At 44.6% G+C, this 26,075-nt stretch overlaps 1 protein-coding gene across 1 annotated transcript in view; it reads left to right on the top strand.

The window, feature by feature from the left end:
* The window catches only part of LOC139581022 (unconventional myosin-Id), a 131,664-nt gene that overhangs the window by 40,962 nt on the left and 64,627 nt on the right, over nt 1–26,075 (top strand). Inside the window, exons 4-16 of the mRNA XM_071410323.1 lie at nt 4,825–4,990; nt 5,098–5,151; nt 5,690–5,785; nt 6,672–6,788; nt 7,100–7,303; nt 7,645–7,790; nt 7,996–8,110; nt 8,286–8,456; nt 15,780–15,850; nt 17,521–17,595; nt 17,774–17,906; nt 18,246–18,412; nt 20,653–20,860. Coding sequence (XP_071266424.1) covers nt 4,825–4,990; nt 5,098–5,151; nt 5,690–5,785; nt 6,672–6,788; nt 7,100–7,303; nt 7,645–7,790; nt 7,996–8,110; nt 8,286–8,456; nt 15,780–15,850; nt 17,521–17,595; nt 17,774–17,906; nt 18,246–18,412; nt 20,653–20,860 — 1,723 coding nt within the window. The remainder of the gene's footprint in view (nt 1–4,824; nt 4,991–5,097; nt 5,152–5,689; nt 5,786–6,671; nt 6,789–7,099; nt 7,304–7,644; nt 7,791–7,995; nt 8,111–8,285; nt 8,457–15,779; nt 15,851–17,520; nt 17,596–17,773; nt 17,907–18,245; nt 18,413–20,652; nt 20,861–26,075) is intronic.

Raw genomic sequence — 26,075 nt, 5'->3', positions numbered from 1 at the left:
GCAAATAATCAGAAAACACAAACAGACAAACGAAAAAGGGATCGGTGGCGGCTAGTAGGACGGTGACGACGACCGCCGAGCACCGCCCGAACAGGCAGGGGAGCCAACTTCGGCGGAAGTCGTGACAAGCAAAGGACCTTGTGGAGATGCTGGAGGAAACAGGTACAAAAGTATCTATATCTACAGTAAAACGAGTCCTATATCGACATAACCTGAAAGGCCGCTCAGCAAGGAAGAGGCCATTGCTCCAAAACCGCCATAAAAAAGCCAGACTACGGTTTGCAACTGCACATGGGGACAAAGATCGTACTTTTTGGAGAAATATCCTCTGGTCTGATGAAACAAAAATGTAACTGTTTGGCCATAATGACCATCGTTGTGTTTGGAGGAAAAAGGGGGAGGCTTGCAAGCCGAAGAACACCATCCCAACCTTGAAGCATGGGGGTGGCAGCATCATGTTGCTGGGGTGCTTTGCTGCAGGGGGGACTGGTGCACTTCACAAAATAGATGGCATCATGAGGGAGGGAAATGATGTGGATATATTGAAGCAACATCTCAAGACCTCAGTCAGGAAGTTAAAGCTTGGTTGCAAATGGGTCTTCCAAATGGACAATGACCCCAAGCATACTTCCAAAGTTGTGGCAAAATGGCTTAAGTACAACAAAGTCAAGGTATTGGAGTGGCCATCACAAAGCCCTGACCTCAATCCTATAGAAAATGTGTGGGCAGAACTGAAAAAGCGTGTGCGAGCAAGGAGGCCTACAAACCTGACTCAGTTACACCAGCTCTGTCAGGAGGAGTGGGACACAATTCACCCAACTTATTGTGGGAAGCTTGTGGAAGGCTACCCAAAACATTTGACACAAGTTAAACAATTTAAAGGCAATGCTTCCAAATACTAATTTAGTGTATGTAAACTTCTGAGCTGCTGGGAAAGCGATGAAAGAAATAAAAGCTGAAATAAATAATTCTCTCTACTATTATTCTGACATTTCACATTCTTAAAATAAAGTGGTGATCCTAACTGACCTAAGACAGGGACTTTTTACTAGGATTAAATGTCAGGAATTGTGAAACTGAGTTTAAATGTATTTGGCTAAGGTGTATGTAAACTTCCGACTAAAGTTGTATATGGGTAAGGGGACAAAGCAATAGGATCTAAGATACACAGAGTAGCAGCAGCTTGTATGTGTGCGGGTGTGTAGAGTCAGTGAGAAAATGGAATGAGCGTTTGTGTGTGTGTTGGAGTGACAGAATGTGTGAGTGTGTAGGGCCCTGTAAGTGTCCATAGAGACCGAGCAAAAATTGAAATAAAAGGTCAATAAAGATACAAGGTTAAGTCAGATAGACCGTGGAGCTATTTTGTTAGCTATTTATCAGTTGTATTACTTGGGGATAGAAGCTGTTCAAGAGCCTGTTGGTGTCAGACTTGATGCACCGGTAACACTTGCTATGCGCCAGCAGAGAAAATAGTCTATGGCTTGGGTGGTTGGAGTCTTTAATGATTTTCCGGACTTTCTTTTCATACCGCCTGATATAGAGGTCCTGGATGGCAGGGAGCTCAGCAGCAGTGATGTACTGGGCTGTCCGCGCAACTCTCTGTAGCGACATGCGATCGAGGGCGGTACTATTGCCATACCAAGCAGTGATGCAGCCAGTCAAAATGTGTAACATGCACAGGATACAGAAGGTGTAAACGGTACAGTAAAATGTTTACTTGTATAGTGGAGTCTTTTGTTTGCTAAACAATGAACCATAATTCCAACTCATAACATTACTACCCTGCATGTATATACTGTACAGTGCATTCGGAAAATATTCAGACCCCTCAACTTTTCCCACATTTTGTTACGTTACTCGTTTAATCCTCAATCTACACACACTACCCCATAATGACAAAGCAAAAACATTATTTTTAATTTTTTTGCAAATATCTTGAAAATAAAAAAATGAAATATCACCTTTACTCAGTACTTTGTTGAATCACCTTTGGCAGCGATTACAGCCTCAAGTCTTCTTTGGTATGGATCTACAAGCCTGGCACACCTGTATTTGGGGCGTTTCTCTGTAGATCCTCTCAAGCTCTGTCAGGTTGGATGGGGAGTGTTGCTGCACAGTTATTTTCAGTTCTCTCCAGAGATGTTCAAGTCCGGGCTCTGGCTGGGCCACTCAAGGACATTCAGACACTTGTCCCGAAGCCACTCCTGCGTTGTCTTGGCTGTGTGCTTAGGGTCATTGTACTGTTGGAAGGCGAAGCTTCATCCCTGTCAGGTCCTGAGTGCTCTGGATCAGGTTTTCATCAAGGATCTCTCTGTACTTTGCTTCTTTCATCTTTCCCTCGATCCAGACTAGTCTCCCAGTCCCTGCCGCTGAAAGACATCCCCAGAGCATGATGCTGACACCACCTTGCTTGCCCGTAGGCATGATGCCAGGTTTCCTCCAGACGTGACGCTTGGCATTCAGGCCAAAGAGTTCAATCTTGGTTTCATCAGACCAAAGAATATTGTTTCTCATGGTCTGACTCCTTTAGGTGCCTTTTGGCAAACATCAAGTGGGCTGTCATGTGCTTTTTACTGAGGAGTGGCTTCCATCTGGCCACTCTACCATAAAGGCCTGATTGGTGGCGTGCTGCAGAGATGGTTGTCCTTTTTTAAGGTTCTCCATGTCCACAGAGGAACTCTGGAGCTCTGTCAGAGTGACCATCGGGTTCTTGGTCACCTCCCTGACCAAGGCTGTTCTCCTCCGATTGCTCATGTTATGTTATGAACTATATATTTTTTCTCAATGACATGTATTGCTAAAATGAAGGTTTAAGGAATAACAGGCAGGCGACACATTACTACAAGACAAACCAGCTCGCTCGCTCAAGCATGGTGGTCTTGTAAGTATAAAAGCAAAGCTTGCTTTCCTATAACAACAACAAACCTTGAAAACGAAGTGCAATGGGATTAATGTGGTGTATGAAGAATCCAATACTTTAACTTGTATGCGGTACAAATCACATTATAGTTAGATCACGTCCTCTAAGACTATGAATTAGGCTGTTTGAGAAGGTTTGAATCCTAAGCAACCTGCACACACATTATTTGAAGTACAATAGACAGTGGACCATTATTACCTTTTTATTTTATTGTACTTTATTACGATGATTTGAGAGCTATACTGTTTGATACAATTTTGCAAAGAAAACAGGAACCATTCTGGATTAGAGATGAATAAAAACGTGAATGGGTATTTAGGTTAAGATGTATCCCTGGTTGCAAATGTTATCTCCAAAGCTTGGAAGATGCGACAAGATAAGTTGTATACTACAAATGGTTTTATTTGTATTTCTCAATAGTTTTTCCCTGCCGTATGAATGTATGTTTATTTTAACTCACTTATTTTATTTTGCTACAGCAAATACAGTGTCTTAAAAGGCCATGTGGGCTGGGAATCCTGAAGATGCACGACACTATAATAATGAAATCAAGCAAATCAACCATAGCTTCCATAGTAGGTCAAAGCTGTCTGCTGGAAAACCTTGGTAGAGCATGGGTGGAGTAGGCATTGTGGTGCTCGTGAATTTACTTTATTTTCCAGCTTCAGACCATTGCCTACGTGTCATTTAAAATGTACTTTGTTGTTTTTAACACACATGTGGCTGGCACGCAACACTCGTGAGAAAGTCCCACGAATATTTTTTATTTTTTTTAACCAGACAAGTCAGTTAAGAACACATTCTTATTTACAATGACGGCCTAGGTACAGTGGGTTAACTGCCTTGTTCAGGGGCAGAACAACATATTTTGACCTTGTCAGCTCAGGGATTCGATCTAGCAACCTTTCGGTTACTGGCCCAGTGCTCTAACCACTAGCGTACCTGTCGCCCCTGTTTATGGCATTTTGGTGCTGAATATATTGCGCCTGACCCACTACATATTCCCTGTAGCCATTTAACTGAGAACCTGTATTTTTGTGTTAAAAAAAAAAGTCAATACTAACCCCCAACTCTCACAGTCCTGCCATCTAAGGTCTGCCCTATCAGTCAGGAAACACTACAGTCTGTATGGAGCTCAGAGTTATGCGAGAGCCACAGCAGGCTGTGTCTCGTGTGTGTGTGTGTGTGTGTGTGTGTGTGTGTGTGTGTGTGTGTGTGTGTGTGTGTGTGTGTGTGTGTGTGTGTGTGTGTGTGTGTGTGTGTGTGTGTGTGTGTGTGTGTGTGTGTGTGTGTGTGTGTGTGTGTGTGTGTGTGTGTGTGTGTGTGTGTGCCATGGCAGGCATGCAGCACAGTGTATGGGTGAGGAGCCTGCGTTTTGACCTAGCACTACACAGCATCAATCATCAGTGCCAAAGCAGTCTGTGTGTTAAGTAGAGTTGTGGTATACTTCTGCGAAAAGAACTTGCCGATAAAAGACATTTCAAACACCTATAAACATGTCCAGGCCCGATGGGCCACATAAATGACAGGCGACTCTAGTATTTGAGTGAGTAATGACTGTACTACTGAAATCAATGTGAATAACTTCAGTCTTAAAGCTGAGAGCCACATAAGGTGAAACAGCGCCACTGGTCACCCCAGGCGCATTTGTTATTGTTTTTTGTTTTGTTCATGAAATGGAGCAGAGGAGCACCCAGCATTGTGGTAAAAGAATCAAAGTACCTACTCTGCTTTTCTATTGCATGTGCAAGGTTGTCAGAGGGGGGGGGGGGAACAGTGTTCGTTGTTGTTTGTTTATCTCTATGGGCTAAGGATCAGCCGAGCTAGGCCTAGTATCAGGTAATAGGAGCCAGGGGAGCTGTTAGTAGTACTTTTTAAAAGATATGTCGCCTCTCTCTCTCCAGGGTGAAAAACATGCTGCTGAAATCCAACTGCGTCCTGGAGGCCTTCGGCAACGCCAAGACCAACCGCAACGACAACTCCAGTCGCTTCGGCAAGTACATGGACATCAACTTCGACTTCAAGGGAGATCCCATCGGGGGCCACATCAACAACTACCTGCTGGAGAAGGTAGGGGGGGGGGGGGGGCACTGGGGAGCAGTGAGATCACCTGTTATAAATAAATGATCCAATTATGTTTCACTCTGTCTGACTCAAACCATCTGTTTCTCTTACAGTCCAGAGTCATCTTCCAGCAGGAGGGGGAGAGAAGCTTCCACTCATTCTACCAGGTGTGTGTGTGTGTGTGTGTGTGTGTGTGTGTGTGTGTGTGTGTGTGTGTGTGTGTGTGTGTGTGTGTGTGTGTGTGTGTGTGTGTGTGTGTGTGTGTGTGTGTGTGTGTGTGTGTGTGTGTGTTACATGTCAGACTGATGCCACCATAAGCTGGTATACAGACCAGGTGGGTCTGTGACTGTGTTGATCATACAGGCTTGGTGATACAACTCTACGCTGCCATTTAGAATACCCATCCTTTCACCTGATTTAACTCCTCAAATACACATTCATCTTTCTCACTCCATAAACTCCCCCATTCTCAAAGTACTTCACCCTACATTGGTCAGGACACAATGTAGTGTTTCTTAACCTTTGATCCATATTACTGTGAAGTTACATAATGTATGACTCACCGCACCATTTGAAATGAAGTGGTTTAGAATGTCAATATTGAACAGTCTTGGACATGTGTCACTACTGACTCTGTGTCTTCCTTCTCTTTCTCTCTCTCTCTCGCTCTCTCGCTCTCTCACACTCTTTCTTTGTTCTCCTCAGATGGTTAAAGGGGGTTCTGAGTCCCTCTTGCGTTCCCTCCACGTCTCGAAGGACCCCACAGCCTACAGCTACATCAAAGTAGGAGGCCAGGTCAAGGTAGGTTACCACAGAAGTATATCCGCTTTGACCCTTTGTGTAAACAGCCACAAAATGTCACTTTTATTTCTCAAGTTCTAGACCGTGAATGTCTCTAATGCTGAGTTTATTTGGTGAAGCTGGTTATTTTTACAGGAATAAATCAAACGCAAGCCCCCATGCTCAGCAGATGTGCACGGTTGTTTGAATTTCTGATCCCGTGAGCAGCTGTGTTTACAACTGATGCTTTTGTGTTGCATAAGAAAATGTGCAGCTATTGCATGAATTCAAAGTCATATATTCTGTAGGATTATCCAAAGGGTGCCAATGATGTCATGGTTTTGAGTGTCCGTCCCTCTAAAAGAAGCCTTTGTGAAATTTCTGGGAGCTGTATAATTCCAGCTGTTAACACACGCCAGCAAGCATCTCCGTTCTGCTGTCTCTGCACTTGAAGTTTAATAAGTAGGAGCAAAACAAAGTTGTATAACAACAAACAGCGTGACGTCATGGAACGGAGCAAGGCCAAAACAGCTGAAGTGGTTTGTACATGGTGTGCAATGCTCCCCATTTTTATAGAAACAGTCCTCGGCTGATGCTCACACCATCCTGTCTTAAAGACATTTGTGGTCATCTTGTCATTCCTACTTTATGACTTTGGCTGCTGGGAGGAGGAACATGTCAGGAATGAACTCATACTTGCCAAAGTGAGGAAGTGGTGTACAGTATTTGGCCGGTGTTACAGACTAGTGAAAAGTACGTGTCAAGTAAATCATTTTTGGACTAAGTTTTACTTCAAAATTGACAAAATGTTGAATGTGTTTTGTGTGAAGGGAACAGAAACGTTCCTTTTGTTTCCAGTTTGATTGTCCTACTTATCCATTCCGTCCCTTCTTTCTCCCCATCACAGTCGTCCATTAACGATGGTGCTGATTTCAAAGCAGTGGCGGACGCCATGAAGGTGATCGGCTTCACACCAGATGAAATCCAGACTGTTTACAAGGTCCTGGCCACTATCCTGCACCTGGTAATACCCCATATTGACTCCTAACTCTTGGCCTTCCAGCAGGGTTAGCATAGGTTAAAATGAAACGGGGTTAAAGGTATACTCAGCAATATGACAACATCATATACTGAGGGGTGACTCCCTGTTGTGTGACCAGTGTCCCTTTTAAAATGGAACAGGTTTGAATGAAACGGCATTGAATTGAAACAGTCCTGCCTTTATTTGTCCTATTCCCCTACCCTTTGCTCCAATGCTATCACTCCACCTAGTCTCTTTAGTTTACAGGTATATTCCTTGTATTCCTGTATTTATCTCCATGTGACCTCTCCCAGGGGAACCTGACGTTTGGTGTGGACGGCGACACAACGCTGATTGAGAACACCAAGGTGGTGGCGGTGATCGGGGTCCTGCTGGCCACTAAGGAGGAGAATGTGGAAAAGGCCCTGCTCTACCGCACCGTTGCCACCGGCCGCGACGTCATCGACAAGCAGCACACGACCCAGGAGGCCAGTTACGGCCGGGATGCCTTGGCCAAGGTAGCTACTGCTAGTACGCTACGTTAGCCGATTCACAGTTAACTGTCAAAATGCTGACTCTTAGCTAAGCTAGCTAATGCTAGCACGCTACGTTGGCCGCTTCACAGCAGCGGACGCTAACTCTCAATGCTAGTGCTAACCCTCAAAAAGGGTTTGGGAAATGGGCCCCAATGTTAGACGTGGTAGGCCTAACCCGTTTTTAAAGTAGCCAGGGTATTATTATGAATTCTTCTGGGTAAAATAGCAGCCAGTGTAGGTAGCTGACCTATAGTACCCTGCGGTCTCTCATATGATCTTTATCTACTGTTGTCTGCCTTGGTGTTGGGGCGTGTGACCCACAGGCTATGTACGAGAGAATGTTCTGTTGGATCGTGGGAAGGATCAATGATGTCATCGAAGTGAAGAACTATGACGCCAAAGTCCACGGGAAGAACACAGTCATCGGAGTGCTGGACATCTACGGCTTTGAGATCTTTCAGAACAACAGGTTTGGAGACGTGTCCGCTAGAAATATTTCAATATTGCATGTATTTCAGCGTAGAATGCCTACTTGAGTAAGTCTCTACATCAATATGAAATATACTGATTTTATACACAATCTTTCTGTCATGACACTTGTATGTAACACGAGTATAAAACCCGGGTCACAGCCGTTCACTCACCCTCTCCTTCCCTGTCTGTCTGTCTGTCAGCTTTGAGCAGTTCTGTATCAACTATTGCAATGAGAAGCTGCAGCAGCTCTTCATTCAGCTTGTGCTGAGGCAGGAACAGGAAGAGTACCAGCGCGAGGGAATCCCCTGGAAACACGTAAGGCCACATCTTGGTTCCACTCCACTCATGTCTTGTATTGCCTCCAACAGCATGGTCAATTTGCGTCAAGTCATTCTCCTTCCGTTGATTATGACTTTTAGGAACGTCTTACTCCCCGTGCTGGTTGTACTGATATACTGATCCCCTGTTTTCTCTCTGTGCCTGGGCATAGATTGACTACTTCAACAACCAGATCATTGTGGACCTGGTTGAGCTGCAACACAAGGGCATCTTCTCTGTGCTGGACGAGGCCTGTATGAACGTGGGCAAAGTCACCGACGAGGTCTTCTTACAGGGACTCAACAGCAAGCTGGCCAAGCACGCCCACTACACTAGCCGCAAGGTACGTTGGGAAACAATTGGAAATAATTTTCAATTTGTGAATTGAATTTCAATTCATTGACTGAATTGAAAGTGGAATTTACCTCAACAATGTGGACACATGGATATTTTCAAGGCTTGTTCCCGGCGATTACCTACGTAATTCTGTTAGCCCAACAACCTAGCCCGTAAGACAAGACTGAGGACTGTATACTTTGGTTAGTTTAAATGATCAGCTCCATCAAATGCTCTTTAAAGGTCCAATGGAGACGTTTTTTATCTCAATATGAAATAATTTCTGTGTAACATTAAGTGCAATACTATGATTTTTTTCAATTAAAACGGTCAAAAAGAAACATAAATAGCTTCTTAGCAAAGATTCATTTCTCAGGCAAAATTTTTGCTTATGATTGTCTGGGAGTGGTCTGAGCGGAGAGAGGGAAAAACTGAAAATTGGCAGAGATATTTGAAACACTTTCTTTTTGGTCTATTAACTAATTTACCGCATGGTGATGTCACCAGGTTGGCCAACACTCAATTCAGGCTTTCTTTTCAACAACTATTACACTAAAATGGCATTATCATAATTTTCACAATTTCACAGTATTATTCCAACCTCATATCAAATGTATTTATATAGCCCTTCTGACATCAGCTGATATCTCAAAGTGCTGTACAGAAACTCAGCCTAAAACCCCAAACAGCAAGCAATGCAGGTGTAGAAGCACGGTGGCTAGGAAAAACTCCCTAGAAAGGCCAAAACCTAGGAAGAAACCTAGAGAGGAACCAGGCTATGATAGTGTGGAAATATATATAAAACACTACACTGGGCCATTAAAGTCGAATTGGCATTAAAGCCATTGTAGACCACCAGACTAAGATGACATATGGAATTGTTTTAAGAAGGTCATAACAAGGATAATTTAGATATTCCATTTTTTATTTTAAGACCCCTTGAATTATAAAACAATTTATATAAAAAATGAAACATGTATTTAACCCCTTATTTTTGGCACTTAACTATTTCCATATATACTGTAATTTATTTTATTTTTTTTAACTGGTACCGGGGGACCAGGTGAGTCTTGTGAAGCTTGTGGTCATCCTAGAGCAAAACAACCAACATGTTTGTAAGAGTCTCACCTTTCCACAGAGGGGTCATAGTAGTGTGTAGCCCAAACTGTTCGGATGCTACAGACAGAAGTTGGCAGATCAGCTGTACCGATGTCAGACGAGTCGCGTTCGGATGCTACAGACAATTTAGTGAGAAGACCGATTTTTCAGGATGTCCTGTGGTCTGACAAACATCGCTCTAGGGTGTTTAACAGGTTAGATGACTGCATTTTACAGGGTAGTATTTCACTCAGTGGACCACAAGAGGGCAACAGGCGTCAGAGAAACGAGTGTCTGGGCTATCTGACTCGACACTTTGCTCCCGGTGATGTCACTGGCAGCCAATGAGAGTCAATGGAGCTGGGATCTTGCTGCGCTGGGCATGGGTGTTACAGAGGGTGGGAGAGGGGGAGAAGAGAATGGGAGAGACTGGGGATCATAGCAAGAGAAACAGATAGTCCGGTGAAGAGGAGGGGAGGGAAAGGGTGCACGGTAAAGATAGAGGCCGTGTCACTGACACCCTGGTTGTTTTCCCTGCAACATCTTAGAATCAGTGTTATGTGTCGTCATCCTGGCTGTTGCTGACTTGTACCCTGTAAATATTGTTCCTTGGGCAATGCTACTAGCCAAGGTCTCATTCAGTCCAGTGAGTGATGGTATACAGTGCCTTCGGAAAGTATTCAGACCCCTTGACTTTTTACACATTTCGTTAAGTTACAACCTTATTCTAAAATTGATTAAATCGTTTTTTCCCCTCTAACCAATCTACACACAATACCCCATAATGACAAAGGAAAAAATAGCTTTTTAGAAAATTGTGCAAATTTATTACAATAAAAAAATATATATATATCAGATTTACATAAGTATTCAGACCCCTTACTCAGTACTGTGTTGAAGCACCTTTGGCAGCGATTACAGCATCAAGTCTTCTTGGGTATGACACTACAAGCTTGGCACACCTGTATTTTGGGCTCTGGCTGGGCTACTCAAGGACATTGAGACTTGTCCCATAGCCACTCCTGCGTTGTCTTGGCTGTGTGCTTAGGGTCGTTGTCCTGCTGGAAGGTGAACCTTTGCCCCAGTCTGAAGTGTTGAGCGCTCTGGAGCAGGTTTTCATCAAGGATATCTTTGTACTTTGCTCCGTTCATCTTTGCATGTGGAAAATGTGGGACAAGTCAAGGGGACTGAATACTTTCTGAAAGCACTGTTGACTGCATTCCCCCTCAGGTGAATAAATCGATTACATCTATATGTCATTAATCTAGTCATAGACCAAGTCATAGATTAGCTCAAGGCTGAGGCCTAGAGGACAGGCAGGCAGGTGGCTGTGTGTGTGTGTGTGTGTGTGTGTGTGTGTGTGTGTGTGTGTGTGTGTGTGTGTGTGTGTGTGTGTGTGTGTGTGTGTGTGTGTGTGTGTGTGTGTGTGTGTGTGTGTGTGTGTGTGTGTGTGTGTGTGTGTGTGTGTGTGTGAGATAACACACCTAGCGCTACACAGAGTCCCCATAGACTCCAGCGGAGAAGATTTGACAGGCAGAGAATGAGAGAATAAAAAATATAATCAATGTAACCTTTATTTAACTAGAGAAGGGCAGGGAAAGTAGATTTGAATGCTGGTGCCACATTAGTATGATGATGTGGATGTCTGTTCCCATAATGTACTTATGCTACCATCTACAATCTGGTTGGACCCAGTAACTAAGCTCTGTAACAATACCGGAGCTTCTACTTAAAGATGCTTGACTCCTGATATTGTTATCAGTTTTAAAAAATCCACTCAAATGTTACTTTTAAAAGTTGGATTTATTGCGGAAGCTTGACGTTATTGCAGCAGCATAGCAGAGAATGCTTCGAGGTTCATTCCTGGTGCATTGGAGGGACATTTTTTTTTTGATTCACAGATTCTCCTCACCTCGTGCCCCGTACTCTAGAAGCAGCTCTGATTTGGAAAGTTTTGAAATGTTCATGGCTGCCAGGTTCAAAGTGACTCACAGACTCTGCGGGCCTGAAAGACTTCAGGCATTTATTTTTTATTTTTAAATATTGCAGTTCTTCTCGGGAATCTTCCAAAATGAGTGTGGGAATTGGAAGTGTGAAAGGGAATGGGGGGGAGGTGAAGATGGGATGAGGAAGAGATTGAGCGAGACCGAGCGAGGGAGTGAAAAAGGCAAAATGAGGGACGTGTGAGAGAGAGCGGGGGAGTGAGAAAAAGGGAGGAGAGTGAGAGAAGCAGCACTGTCATATTTGATTAACCTGTACTAGGAGCTGCACTGTCTGTCAGCACTAATGTCCTCACCCTCTTTATAAAAAGGACAAGTCCTCGAGCTGCTAGACACCAAGGTTTCTCTGTGTTCTCCTGGCTGACTGTCGCCCTGTATAAACTCTCACAACACACACACACACACATAGACACTGTTGGCAAAGACCTCACACTCCAGATCAGAGAGAGAGAGAGGGTGGAAACGAAGCGGCGTCTTGATCAGTGGCGGCGTCTTCAGGCGCGTCTTGGCTTCAAAAACTCCTCCAGATCTAGTTGGGTTATGTTATTGCTCTGAGTGTCTGATGAAAACATCCCTTTTTTTTATCCCTGTTATTGGTTTTCCAGTCCTGTTGGGGCTGTTAGAAATTAATCAAGGGGTTGTTTGAAGCGGTGGAGCTGGGTTGTTGTTGTCGACACAGACCTCTCTCTTAGATACAACTACTGGAGGTAATTGATACTGTACATAATGGGACTGTTGTGGTGGTGGGGGTGGGGGGGGGGTGTCTTGCCTTCATAGTGTGAGACAGGAGTGGTCACTGACAACGGTATAATAGAACTTTTGAAGACACGTTTAAACAGGACTGCAGTTGTTCTTGCTTGATCAAAGTTAAGGAAACACTTCCCTGCTTCTTCGAGAGAACTCCCTGTGTCGATACCATACTCGAATCTCCCAATTTCCTCTCTGACTCATATGCCTTCTCTTCTGCACTTTAGGAGGTTGTACCCCTGTAATACCATGTCTGAAGGCTGGGAATGAATGGTTTTAAGGGCTACTTTTCAACCACCTTTGCATGGGTCCTGGTTCTCTGCCGCGTGTTGGACTTGTTGTTGTCTGCTTTCCTTCTCCAGGTCGCTTTGATCCTCCCAGATGTTATTTTTTTTACTCTGTTAACTATTTGCTGACACAAGCCTTCCTGCTGGGAGCGGTCGTCATGGCAGCCTCTACCCACCCCTCCGTTGCTCTCTCTCCCTCTATCACTCCCTCTTCTCCCTCTATCTCTCCCTCTTCACCACCTCTCTCTTTCTCGCTCTCTCTCTCCGTACTATCACGCACACACACACACACACACACAAAATCTCTCTCCTCTCCCTCCGTCCCCCCTTTCTCTTTACTGTCTACCCTCTGATCCTACTATTTGCAGTCTCTGCACATGCCCTGTACAGTCGCAGCATAGGATGCTGTGTGTGTGTTTGTGTGCGTGTCCTTGCGTGTGTGTGTGTGCCTGTATGCTTGCGAATGCATGCAGCAGCAGCGGCAGGCTGTCCCTAAGTGATTACCCTTTCATGCACCATGTGGTGGAGATGCTAATAACGTGGTCCTGCTGTTCATTAGCTCTAATGTATTTACATTACAATACAAGGACAGGGGGGACAGGAAAGAGGTACGTCTAGTGTGGTCTCATGCATGTCTACGAGAAACCTTCGAACAAGCGCTTCCGGTTCCAACACGTAGGCTTTTTACCTTCTCAATGCAGCATATTCTTGATGTCACGTTTTGAACTCCTCCTCGAAGTGGGTGCTTAGTCTCTGTTGATGTTTTTAGAGAATGCAGTAATGATAATATGAATGCGGTCTAGAGAGGTTGTGTAGGGAGAGAGTAAATACCATGGTGCAGTGGGCGTACAACAGCACCATTCATCTCCCTGGGTCCTGATTGGCTCCTGTGGTGAATGAATGACAGGTTTGGAGCAAGTCAGTTGGCCCGCGTGGCGCGTGTGCCCTGCAGGTGCCAGCTTAGTTAGCAGGTGGGACTGCGAGGCCCTGGTGGCGAACAGGATGGTGGGTGGAGGTGGCAGAGGAGAGGCGCTGGAGGGAGGGCAAGGTTTGGGCAGGAGGACAAGGGACGGCAGGTGCTAGGGTGATCAGAGGTGTTTTTGCTATAAAGCTGTTCACATTTACACGAGGCTATTGGCAAGAGTTGCGCAGAAAATTGGAGTTGGACAGATATGAACATGATCACAGACTTTTTTAAATCGAAGACTGTTCAGTGCTTTTGTGGACAGGTGCGGTGTCTTCTTCAAAAGAATGAATGTGGAACTAAAAGACCCAAGAGCGCTGTGGCCGAAAGGCAAGGGAACTAATGCCAAAAATCTTCTCCATTCTCATTTCTCCCTCTCTCGCTCTGTCTCCCCTCGTAACTCTCTCGTTACCTTCTTTTTCTTTCTCTCCTGTCACCTCATCCCAAATGTAGCTCTGTCCTTCTCTTTAATTTCCCTTTCTCTTTATTTTCTCCCTCTCTCTAAAGCCCCCCCCCCACCCCCCTCTCTTTCTCATCTGAAATAGGCATTAGACTGGATAAAGAGTGAGGCAGACACGGAGAGAGACGTGGCAATAGTATAGCTGGTAGTGTCTGTGGAGGGGGACGTATCGTCGTAGATGAGGACAAGGTGGCCTCCGTCTGTCTAGCTGCCAGGATCGCTGTCTGTTTGACTGGCTGGCTGCACTGGCTTGTATAGAGCACATGGCCCTTCATGGATCAATTCCCTATCACAGTTCGACTGAAGTATTTCTGCTATGGCCATTCCCATTCATTTCCAAGGCTTTGAATAGGAATTTGAATGTGTTCACACAGATTACCACACAGTATAGAGATTTGTGTATTTTCCTCCACGGTTTTCGGCCTTTCAGGTGTTCTCGTTAGCAACATCCTCATTCCGGTCTTCAGGGACTTTCCCTTCTCTCTTGTGTGTGGGTGTGTGGGTGTGTGGGTGTGTGTGTGTGTGTGTGTGTGTGTGTGTGTGTGTGTGTGTGTGTGTGTGTGTGTGTGTGTGTGTGTGTGTGTGTGAGCTCTCCGCTCGATGACTCATCCGCTTCGGCCCTCTCTTCTCTCTGTTCCTCCTAACATCTTGGCTGTCCCTCTTTTATATAACACTCTGGACGTCCCAATGGCTTAGAGGAGGCTCTGTATCATTGTACCCCCCCCCCCCCACACACACACACACCCCCACTGTACATCCTGCAAACTCGTCCCTCTAGCTCTAATCATATTGCTAATAATTTCTGCCTTGTATTTGAATGAGACTGGATGCCTCTCTCTCTGATGTCAGTGAACTATTTGATGAATGTCAGTGCAGTAGTGGCGCTAGTATCATGCTACTCGCTTGCCTTGTGTGTTGCCATGCCACAGTGCTGCCTTGGGCGTCCTCTCTCTGTCACCAGACTCACAAGTTGGTCTACCGTAGCACACCGATATACCACTGGCGCAGTCACACACATTAACACAAAGGTGCACACACACACGGATGGATGGATATACAGACACAAACAAACAGGTATGTACACACACACACACAGTCAGGTATACACGCATGCCCACAGACAGGAAAATGACAGGTGGCAGAGGACTGCGGCAGACCTCTCTAAAGTTCCCGGCATGTTCCTTTTCCTATCCTCTCTGCACTCCACCACTGGCCTACATACAGCTAGCCACATCAGTTCCTGCGTCACCGCACACGGCTCGTTCATATTTCACGTGCACAGATTGCCCCCTTCTCTCTCTGTCTCTCTCTCTCTGTCTCTCTAGCTCACACTCCAGTGGGAGAGAATAGCATGTATCCCACCTGACTGTGCTGGTGTTTTAGCAACCTTGTTTTCTGCACCAGTGGCTCTGCTGCTTCTCTCCCTCTCTAATGGGGATACAGTACAGTAGGTTATATCTGGGGAAGCAGCGTCTCTGTCTCTCTAATTGGGATACAGCAGGTTAATTCTGGGGAAGCAGCGTCTCTGTCTCTCTAATGGGGATACAGCAGGTTAATTCTGGGGAAAGTAAAGTAAAGACAAATAGAGCATAGCACATCTGAAAATAGATACCCTTGATATTACAGACTAAAGTGCCCCATCGTTTTTGCTCCTATGCGTAGGAGCTATTAGATTCCTAGGCAGAGTCAAGTAAACTCACCTCCTTGGCTGTGTGAATGTATCCCTCCCTACTTCCCCAGGTTTGTTACTTAATTTCTCTCTCTCCATCCACAGCTCTCCCCGACAGACAAGAGTTTGGAGTTTGACAGAGATTTCCGTATCCGGCACTATGCAGGGGATGTTGTGTAAGTAACTGTATACAGTGGTGTACGGTACTGTATGGCACCACCCTTTGCTATAAGTCATTGTGGTGGCAGAAGTGACTTCGTTACACTTCACTTTGTTGTTTAAATAACCTTGTTGGTTCCACTTTTCTGGGCTCCGTTATTTACTCAACCAATAAGGAACACTCAAAATGTGCACTTATAAATCATAACAATTTTAATCAAAATACAGCTGTAGACAGAAGTCAAGGATCAAACATACAACCGATATCTCTCCTGAGTTCTGCAAAATAGGAAAAGTCCAAGTTGCTTTTAATATGCTTGCAGTCAACCCCTAGGGATGTAACTGCCTACGTCAACACCTTCTACTCATGAGACCAAGCCCATGCATATACAGATATACAAACTTGCAGGAGAGAACAATAGTTTGTGTTTTCTAAGGGCTCAGCAGTACTTTTCCACTCCCCAAGTTGCTTTATAGTGGTATGTCTGACTTGTCTCTTATCTCTTTCACTCCCCTGCAGGATTCTGTGTCTATGAGTCTATTTTAGCCTTGAGGCGCTTTCTCAGACACCCTGTTTTGACTGCAATAACTCACACATCTCTCAGACCGTTTCTTATAGGAGGCAGAGACTAGAAAATAACTGGGGAACAATATTAAACCTTATAATGAATATATATATTGCTAATCTGTAGTCCAGGACCCTATAAATATAGTGTGGGAGGGGTCTTATAGCCTTTCCCCTTCTATTAATACAACATAAGCATAATCAATTGTTATAATACATCAAACATTTGGTGCAGCCCCTATCATGACCCTAAGGTGACCCCGTCACCCTCATCATTACAAAAACATGAGATCATCAAACACTATCATCAACCAAATCACCAGCTGTGTATGCTACCGTATGCAAGTCATCCTCAACGCCTGCATGTCTGTCCTGCTCAGCATCTTCTAGCTACATCCCCATGGTTAATTTCTTTTTATTTAACCTTTGTTTTATCAGGGAGTCATACTGAGACCAAAGTCTCTTTCACAGAGCCCTGAATTACATGAATTAAAGAAAATACACACATCAATTATATGGCTTTAAAGATGAGATGAGGGAGGTATAAATACCATGGACTGTGACATCCACTCTGCCTGCAGCCTAGCCTAACTGGTTCAGGGAGTACTTAAACTTGAGACCTCCAGCGTTCCAAATGGCACCCTATTTCCTATATAGTGCACTACTGTTGACCAGGGTCCATAGGGCTCTGGTCAATGGGTCCTGGTCAAAAGTAGTGCACTATATTTGAGATACAGCCTGAGACTGTGGAGTCAGGCCTTTTTAATGGGCCAGTTTCCTCCTGGGTCTTACTGATGGTTCCTACACTCCCACTGTTTTTCTGGAAACAGAGGATTTGTTCTCTAATTCTTCTGTGATTCATCCATTGTAATACTTTCTGAGTAGGGTTTAGGAGACGCTGTTGTCATTTTTAAGCACCGTCTTTGGTGCTGTATGTTGTCTTAGTGTCTGAAAAAGATGATCAAAGTGTGTGTGTGTGTGTGTGTGTGTGTGTGTGTGTGTGTGTGTGTGTGTGTGTGTGTGTGTGTGTGTGTGTGTGTGTGTGTGTGTGTGTGTGTGTGTGTGTGTGTGTGTGTGTGTGTGTGTGTGTGTGTGTGTGTGTGTAATTATGTACTACCGCAGGTACTCTGTGGTTGGCTTCATCGACAAGAACAAGGACACTCTCTTCCAGGACTTCAAAAGGCTACTGTACAACAGGTTAGAGTCAACACACACCTGCTATCCCCTCTGCACCTCGTCTCGCCCTTGTCTCGCGCTCCTCCCTATTTCATGACCCCACTGTAGCCTTCTGTGATGTACTGATAACCAATTGTTCCTCCCCTCTTTTTTTCCCGCTCCTCTCTTTCTCTTCCCCTCTCTTCCTCTCTCTCCGTAGCTCCAACCCAGTGCTGAAGATGATGTGGCCGGAGGGCAAGCTGAGTATCACTGAGGTCACCAAACGACCCCTAACGGCCGCCACCCTCTTTAAGAACTCCATGATCGCATTGGTGGAGAACCTGGCATGCAAGGTGAGGGGTGTGGCCACCGCCGGGCAACTATTTCATTGGCCAACAGCAACATGACATTTTGTTTGAGAACATGTACTACTGCCTTGACAGATCGGGTGCATCTCAATAGTCTAAAGGGGGTTTTCTTTCCTCATCTCCTCTCCTCCAAAATTACACAAATGTAAACTCACAGGATGTAAAAATAAAAAAATTAAAACATGTTGGATATCCTATAGGAATTAGCTTTCAACTGTCTAGTTGTTCCACATCCGTGCAGATAGAGGATAGGAGACTGAGGTGGGGCTGTGTCTCCTCACTGTGTCTCCTCACTGTGGTCCCCCTGGTGGTTTGTGCGTGCAGGAGCCCTACTATGTGCGCTGCATCAAGCCCAACGACGTCAAGTCGCCCCTGCTGTTCGAGCACGAGCGTTGTCGCCACCAGGTCGAGTACCTGGGCCTACTGGAGAACGTTCGTGTGCGCCGCGCCGGATTCGCCAACCGCCAGGACTACCCCCGATTCCTCCAGAGGTACGAGCTTCCACCTCATCTCCGGGTAGAAGGAGAATCAGGTCCCGCATTCAAAATGCATCTCAGAGTAGTGGTGATTTAGGATCAACTCCCTCCTTTCCGTATAGTCTTATTCATTATGATATAAAAGGCCCGATCCCCATCCTATAGCAGCAATCCTAGTCTGACGTGGACATTTTCCCAGAGCAAAATCATGGTGCAAAGTTCCAAAAATGCATTAAAACTCATTATAATCTCGCAGTGGGATTTAATTTGAAGATGTTCTTAAACAATTCCCTCTTTGTGAATACGAGCCCCCTCCAACACAATGTTCCTGTGCCCTGCCCTTCACTAGGAAACAGCCTTGTAACAGAGTGGGTGTGTTTAATGACGTGCCTTTTCCATCGACTGCAGTTGACGCGCTGCACTTCAGTGAGGGGAAAACAAGCTCTGTTGTATTGAGACAGTATTCATCAGCACTAGGAACCTCACAACGATCACTCCTGATTCATTTTACGCTTTCGGTGTGTCGGTGTCATCACTTCCTGCCTCTGTTTTCGATCCGCTCACCTACTGAACATTCGTTCATTCTTTATTCTCTACCATTATACTGTGATATTCTTTTACGTACACTACCGTTTGGGGTCACTTAGAAATGTCCTTGTTTTTGAAAGAAAAGCTCATTTTCTGTCCATTAAAATAACATAAAATTGATCAGATATAAAGTGTAGACATTGTTAATGTTGTAAATGACTATTGTAGCTGGAAACAGCCGATTAAAAAAAAAAAAATGGAATATCTACATAGGCGTACAGAGGCCCATTATCAGCAACCACCACTCCTGTGTTCCAATGGCAGGTTGTGTTAGCTAATCCAAGTTTATCATTTTAAAAGGCAATTGATCATTAGAAAACCCTTTTGCAATTATGTTAGCACAGCTGAAAAATGTTGTTCTGATTAAAGAAGCAATAAAACTGTCCTTCTTTAGACTAGTTGAGTATTACAACATTAACAATGTCGACACTGTATTTCTGATCAATTTTATGTTATTTTAATAGACAAAAAATGTGTTTTTTCAAAAACAAGGACATTTCTAAGTGACCCCAAACTTTTGAACGGTAGTGTACATCAGTACTCTTACTAACACCAACTCGTGACTAAATGAATAGTCAGTACTGGACTAAATCTTAGAGAGCTTTGCAGAGGAGAGGAGGGCCTTAGCATCATCACATCACCTTGTGAGTGGGCGCTATGCGACAGCAGTGATGTCACTGACGTTGCTGCAAGTCTTTCGCATCAGGTTAGACTAGACGACACCGTAGACAACTAAATGCGATTCTGTCTCGCAATCATACATACGTGTGCACACACACACACTCACACACTCGTGTTACAGAATAAATGATGACAAAATATAGCAAGATATTTCTTCTAAAAGTGTGTTATAACACATCTGGGAAACAGAGGCAGGTTCATATTGTGTGCAAAAGGAGGATTTTTAATATGATTTATTTTATTTATTTTGGACTCTTGGCAGTTACATTAGGATTTAGTTCAAACTGCACTCACACACAAGCTCCAAATGGTCCCAAACAAATGCAAATACACGCGCAAACACACCCTTTTTTTAACCCTGGCACCTAATTCATTCACAGCTGTCTCGCTCCCCACTGCCCTGCCCTTCCTCGGTCAAATTAGATGAGGTAATAGCTGTGGTAGTTAGCAGTGATAGTTTTGCATAACACACTTCTCCTCTGACTGTCCCTCATTTCCTTCACTGATGAATTTGGACTGTGTTACATCATGCTTTGGCAGTAAAATGCCTGTGAATAACTAATGCAGGAATCGGTTGACAGGCCTGCTAGCCGTGTATTGACCTCTCTTGGCAGTCCAATAATATCTTGTCACAGTGTCCTGTGATGTTGCCAATCGTTCTGTTTTCTCGTTTATTTTGCTGGGCAGTTTTTCTGTTGAGTCACTGTCAAAGAACCAATCACTTCAACAAAGTGCATGTTTTGTAAAAGAAGAGGAGTGATGCGGACACAATTGGGAATTGAAGTCACAGTCATTTAGTCCAATGTGACGCACAGTTAACACACAGTTCGCAGTGTTTTTGGGCCCATGCAGCAATAAACCCAATTATTACGGCATTGCACGCACCATGCTCTGAACTAACAGAACCACTCTGGTTGGCGATAGTGCTAAAGCGTTTTGAGGCCCACTAATATTGGACCCTCTCTGCCTCCATTCCGCCCCCTCAGGTACAAGATGATCTCGGAGTTCACGTGGCCCAATCACGACCTCCCGTCGGACAAAGAGGCAGTGAAGAGGCTGGTGCAGGGCTGCGGCTTCGAGCACGACGTGGCCTACGGCAAGACCAAGGTGTTCGTCCGCACGCCACGCACCCTCTTCTGCCTGGAGGAGCAGAGGGACGAAATGGTTGGGAGAATAGTCCTCTTCCTTCAGAAGGTCAGTGTCAATGTCGTCATCTTTGACCCTTGGCCTGGTCTCCATGGCAACGGCCCTATGTCGAGTGGTAACATTGTATAGGTGTGACGTCTCCAGGTAAATCTTTTTTTATTTTTATTATTACGTTAAAAAAAATGCTTTAAATTCAATAGCGTACACGTATTATATTGAGAAATGAAAAGCCACTACTGTCACTAACATCGTTCTACCAGGGAGATTGATTACTAGTCAAAGCTACCCATTCTCCAGTAATCTCATTATCTTGTTTCTTCAACACTCATCGTGTTCTCATTTAAATCCACTCTCTTTGCTTTTCATATGAATAACCAACTCTCGAGACTTGATATGCCACTGCCACTGTGCGCCGAGATATTTTCTGAGCCTAAAATAACGTTGTATTATTATAGCGTTAGCGCTCTCTCCCTCTCTGGGTTCTATCTGCCCGTACAAACCCAGCTCGGTAAATGAGCTGGAGGAGAAAAAAGAGCAGAGGTCCACACATCCGCACTGCAGACTTCTGGGAAGCCGCCGGCATTCCTGCACAATAAAAGAACAAACAAACTCTGGGACTGAGAATATAATGTTCACATAACCCTAAAGCCATTCAACCCTTATTATTGACCCCTTATAATAGTTGGAATATATTACAGATATACCACAGCTCCTGAGGTGCTATGGAAGCATTCAGAGGATGGAAAACGAGATATGGATCTTAATATAAACCATTAGCTATGTAACAGTGTGAATATGCTGGAGCCATAGGGGAAATCTATACCTTTTATATCTATACCGTATACCTTTTATCATAATGACAGTTTTATGACATTGATACAGACCAGAATGTAATCCCATGTTATTGCTCCATTACGACCGATTCTCCATTTAATGTTCTCTATGCTGTATGATTGGGATATGGATATTGGCTTTTCTACATCTTCCTCCCTTGATTGGCTGGTAAAGAAAGTAATGTGATTGTGTTGTGCTTCGAGAATGTGCTACTGACTTTCAGACACCTCAGGTAAGAATGATGGCATGTGTCATAACATGTGCCATTACACACCCATTAAGCCAGCCTAGCCTAAGACGTGCTGTATAATACTTCTGTATGGATGGGAATAGATGGAGGAAATTGTTTTGTTTTTAGAGTGTAGTGTAGAATGTGGCCCTGTCATTTTGCTGTCAAATCCAGCTGACCTTCTCAAAAGGTAATGCCCCCTCTGACTGACAGATACAGAGATCAAAACGTCCATTTGTCAGCATCTGACTGCTCTGTTTCATGCTTCCTTCTTCCGGTTTGGGATTTGAACCCCTATTTTATTCATTCACCTGGGAGCCATTCATATGATTGGTGACAGAATGAAGATTGACGGCTATACATTTACCGCGCATGTTATTGCCACTCAAATCGCTAGGAGTACAACTACGTTCCTTCACGTTCACAACACCTTTAATTCGGACAGCTCTCTCCAAGGACTGGGCTGCAATATAACTGCCCGCCGACATCAAAGGGTTAAACCAACCAAATTGCTTCGGTGTGGGATTGATTGTTTGGCCTCTGTATTGATCTACAGGGCCCCGGTTGGGCTGCCCGGCAGACGAGCTAGACGTGTGTTCCTATTCGCTCTTAGGACTATCTCAAAGGATGTCGCCACTTTGATAACCAACCACAAAAGACCAGAGATGAATTCCAGATGTTCGACCAAAACAAGCATCGCGCGAAAGAGAGGTTTTTGGGGTTGAAGGAATTGTATAGGGCTCGCTCAGTCAAAAATAAGCACGCAGGACCACACACACACACACACACACACACACACACACACTCCCGTTCACCACCCTCCACAAATACGCAAAACAGACCTCTAACGTTAGTATATTTGACTCTATTTTCCACCCTGCCCCCTACACACACAGCTCATCGTCTGTGCCAAGCAATCCCCTTATCAGCGGCTGGCACACCACTGTGGCTTATGCCAACGGGCCCCACCATGCCAGGGGTGGCAGAACCCATGTCAGTACCTCAAACTCTCTTCCCCTCCCCCTATAAGCCTCCTTCCCCAGACAACCACAATACCCTGTCATTGTCTGCACTCTACACACAAAGGACTGAGGGATCCCATGTATTAGATTTGAGGTGCCCTTCTCCATACTTGGTTCTAGTACACAATTTGGCCTTTCACCCTACCGCCCCTTCGCCCCTCCTTGCACCCTGACTCCCTCCCCCCCAGTCTCATTTGACACTGCCTTTTGCTCCGTCGTTCCTCGTTTCCGCCCCGTTCTCCTACCCCCCCCCCCCGTCCCCGTCCCCCCGTCGAAGCCGTTCCGCTCTGGCTCTCTTCTCCTCCCCGAGGAAGCGGATAGAACTCTGGATCCGCTGAATCCACCCTCACGTTCACGGCTATCGACTCTGCTCTCGCCACTGACTGACTGCACTACATCCCGCAATCAGTGGTCCATATCTGCGCCACTGGACACCCCCTAGTGTGGACTGTGCAGTCAGTTGAGGACACAAGCATGCATCCAAACCACAATCAGAGCCTTATCCTCAGGAAGGGGCAATAGTCCCAACCTAAAGGGGATTAAATACTACAATCCAACACAAATACAGACTTCATGAATGATTCATGAGCTTCCCCCCTTCTTTTTAATGAGTATTTCATAAATGGAAGCCCAGCCAGCCACATCGGTGTCTGTCAGGGCTGGTCTTTTAGCTGGGAATGGCGAGAGAGAGAGAGGGAGACATAAGAGAGTCCCCTGTGTATTGGGAGCCAGGGAATTAAAGCGGCAATCAGCAGTTAAAACAATAACAAAACGTACTCACCGCCCTTGGTTCCGTAAAAATCTGAGGGATGGGGCTGGAGAAATGCAACCATTCTCAAATTCCATAGACAGAGCTATGGATGCAAGGCCTGACCCTCCACGATATCAAAATGATAGTTTTTACTATTACATTTACTTTGTTTACAAACATTTTGGAGTAGAACAAGCTTATATTTTGGGTTCTGATGGGATACGCCAGTTGAGCAACGCTCATGAGGCATTCATAAGTTATATTCTTCAAGAATCAATGGGTACATATCATTCATTTATAAGTCCAAAAATGGATGTTGCAATGCAGATTGCCCCTTTTAATTGCTGTAGTTACATGTGTCTGAGCGACTGTGGGTTTATTAGTGAGACTGTAGGCTAGGCTAGCATTAGCCTAGCAGACTATCTGCCTACTGGGCCAGAACTGATCCCACCTCTATCCACATGCCTCAGCAGTACGTAACCTGATCCTAATTCATCTGATGTAGGCATGATTAAAATAGCGTGTGAAGTGTTCTGTTGCTTATGGTACATTTACAAATGCATGGCACCTGCAAAACACCTACAGTAAGCTACCTCCCAAAATTGTCAATCTTCCAGACAAAATCAAAGGGAAACGTGTTTCTCTTTGTCAATACTTTTATCAGTGACTTTGGCTTCGCTGAGGGAGATGCTGTACTTGCACCCTCTGTTGTTGCGAAAGACTTTTGATGATGAAGTGTCTCTTGATTATACTGAAGGATTTTTCCCTTCCGTCTCTCGGAGCACATCTGTGTTCACATCTTGTGTTCTTTAATGCTCTTTGTTTACCACTGTGCTGTCAACTATGCTCAGTAACCCGTTTGAGTATTCTCTTACTGCAATTACTGCAACCTCCTCACAACTTCCCACTGTTAAAGAATGAAACACATTCAGGCACGTGTCCTTTGAATTCACTAACACTTTTTTTTTTTTTTTTTTTTTTACATTTGAGATCCAATGCAAAATAAATTAATACCGGCTTATATTTTATTCATAAATCCTGGTCTGTGCATCCTTGAGTTGGTAATGTAATTGATTCTCAACCGAACAGAACGTTGCAGGCTATTTCAGTATAATAATTCACGCTTGGATTCACTGCACTAACAAGAAGAGAAAGTAGTGCCGGGCGTTTTACACTCAAAACAATCCACGGACCTGACAGCAATGCATCTCCTCGACAGTGTGGAAGGATATGGGTAGACAGGGGGCTCTCGCCATGGCAACCAATGTTTGGCTCCCAGCCAAGGTGCACTGCTTTCTTCTGATATGACCTTCACTTGCCATTCTCTCCATTTCCTCATAGAATCGCCCCTTTTTCTTTCTATCCTTTGACATGTCTATTCATGTATAATGCAGTATGTTATAATTAACAGACCTGACTGTAAGATACAAGCATTCATTTCTAAAGGTTTATTTGTTCCAGTTAGTGGCTGACAATCCGTCCATGGAGGCAACGCAAGTTGATAACATATTCCAATGATTTCCATCCATATTTGTATCGATCAACATGACAAAGAGTATCCATAACTATTCTATTTTAACCTCAATTCCACACAAAACATGAACCAAATGATGGAACATAATGAACATGCATAGAGGATGATTGTCTAGAGAGGGTTTTAGAGCAAGCCACTGGCTGCTGCCTTGAGCATGTGGTGATGGTGTTGTTGTTCACCCGAGCGCTGGATTGATTTATCCTAAAAACCCATTGGCCCAGTGTCTTGGCCCAGTGTCCCCAGTGCTTGCCTGAGGTCAGTGTGTGTGTGTGTGTGTGTGTGTGTGTGTGTGTGTGTGTGTGTGTGTGTGTGTGTGTGTGTGTGTGTGGTGCCCTTGATAAATTATGTCACACACTCTGCTTGATGCCGTCTCCGCCCACCTCGGTATATTGAGCATTTCACTGGAAAAACCAAATATCCCGGGAGGACAGGGAAATTGTGGCACTCGGCATTTGATTGCAGTCAAGTGTGTCGCCCCGCCTGTCTTTCCATGTTTGATTTGTTTTGTGGATGACATGAAGGATATTTTGTTTAGCGTGTTTAGTCAGAGACTATAAATAGTATTGCCAACCCATGCTTGTTTTACGGATAGATTGATGGCCTCTTTATTAGGCCTAAAGCAGTTGAAGCACTTAGTTTCAAATCAAATCCAAATCAAATCAAATCAAATTGTATTAGTCACATACACATGGTTAGCAGATGTTAATGCGAGTGTAGCGAAATGCTTGTGCTTCTAGTTCCGACAATGCAGTAATAACCAACAAGTAATCTAACCTAACAATTCCACAACTACTACCTTATACACACACAAGTGTAAAGGGATAAAGAATATGTACATAAAGATATATGAATGAGTGGTGGTACAGAACGGCATAGGCAAGATGCAGTAGATG

The sequence above is a fragment of the Salvelinus alpinus genome, chromosome 7 (assembly GCF_045679555.1).
Source record: "Salvelinus alpinus chromosome 7, SLU_Salpinus.1, whole genome shotgun sequence".
Lineage (NCBI taxonomy): Eukaryota > Metazoa > Chordata > Actinopteri > Salmoniformes > Salmonidae > Salvelinus > Salvelinus alpinus.
This window is presented reverse-complemented; position numbering and strand designations above follow the sequence as displayed.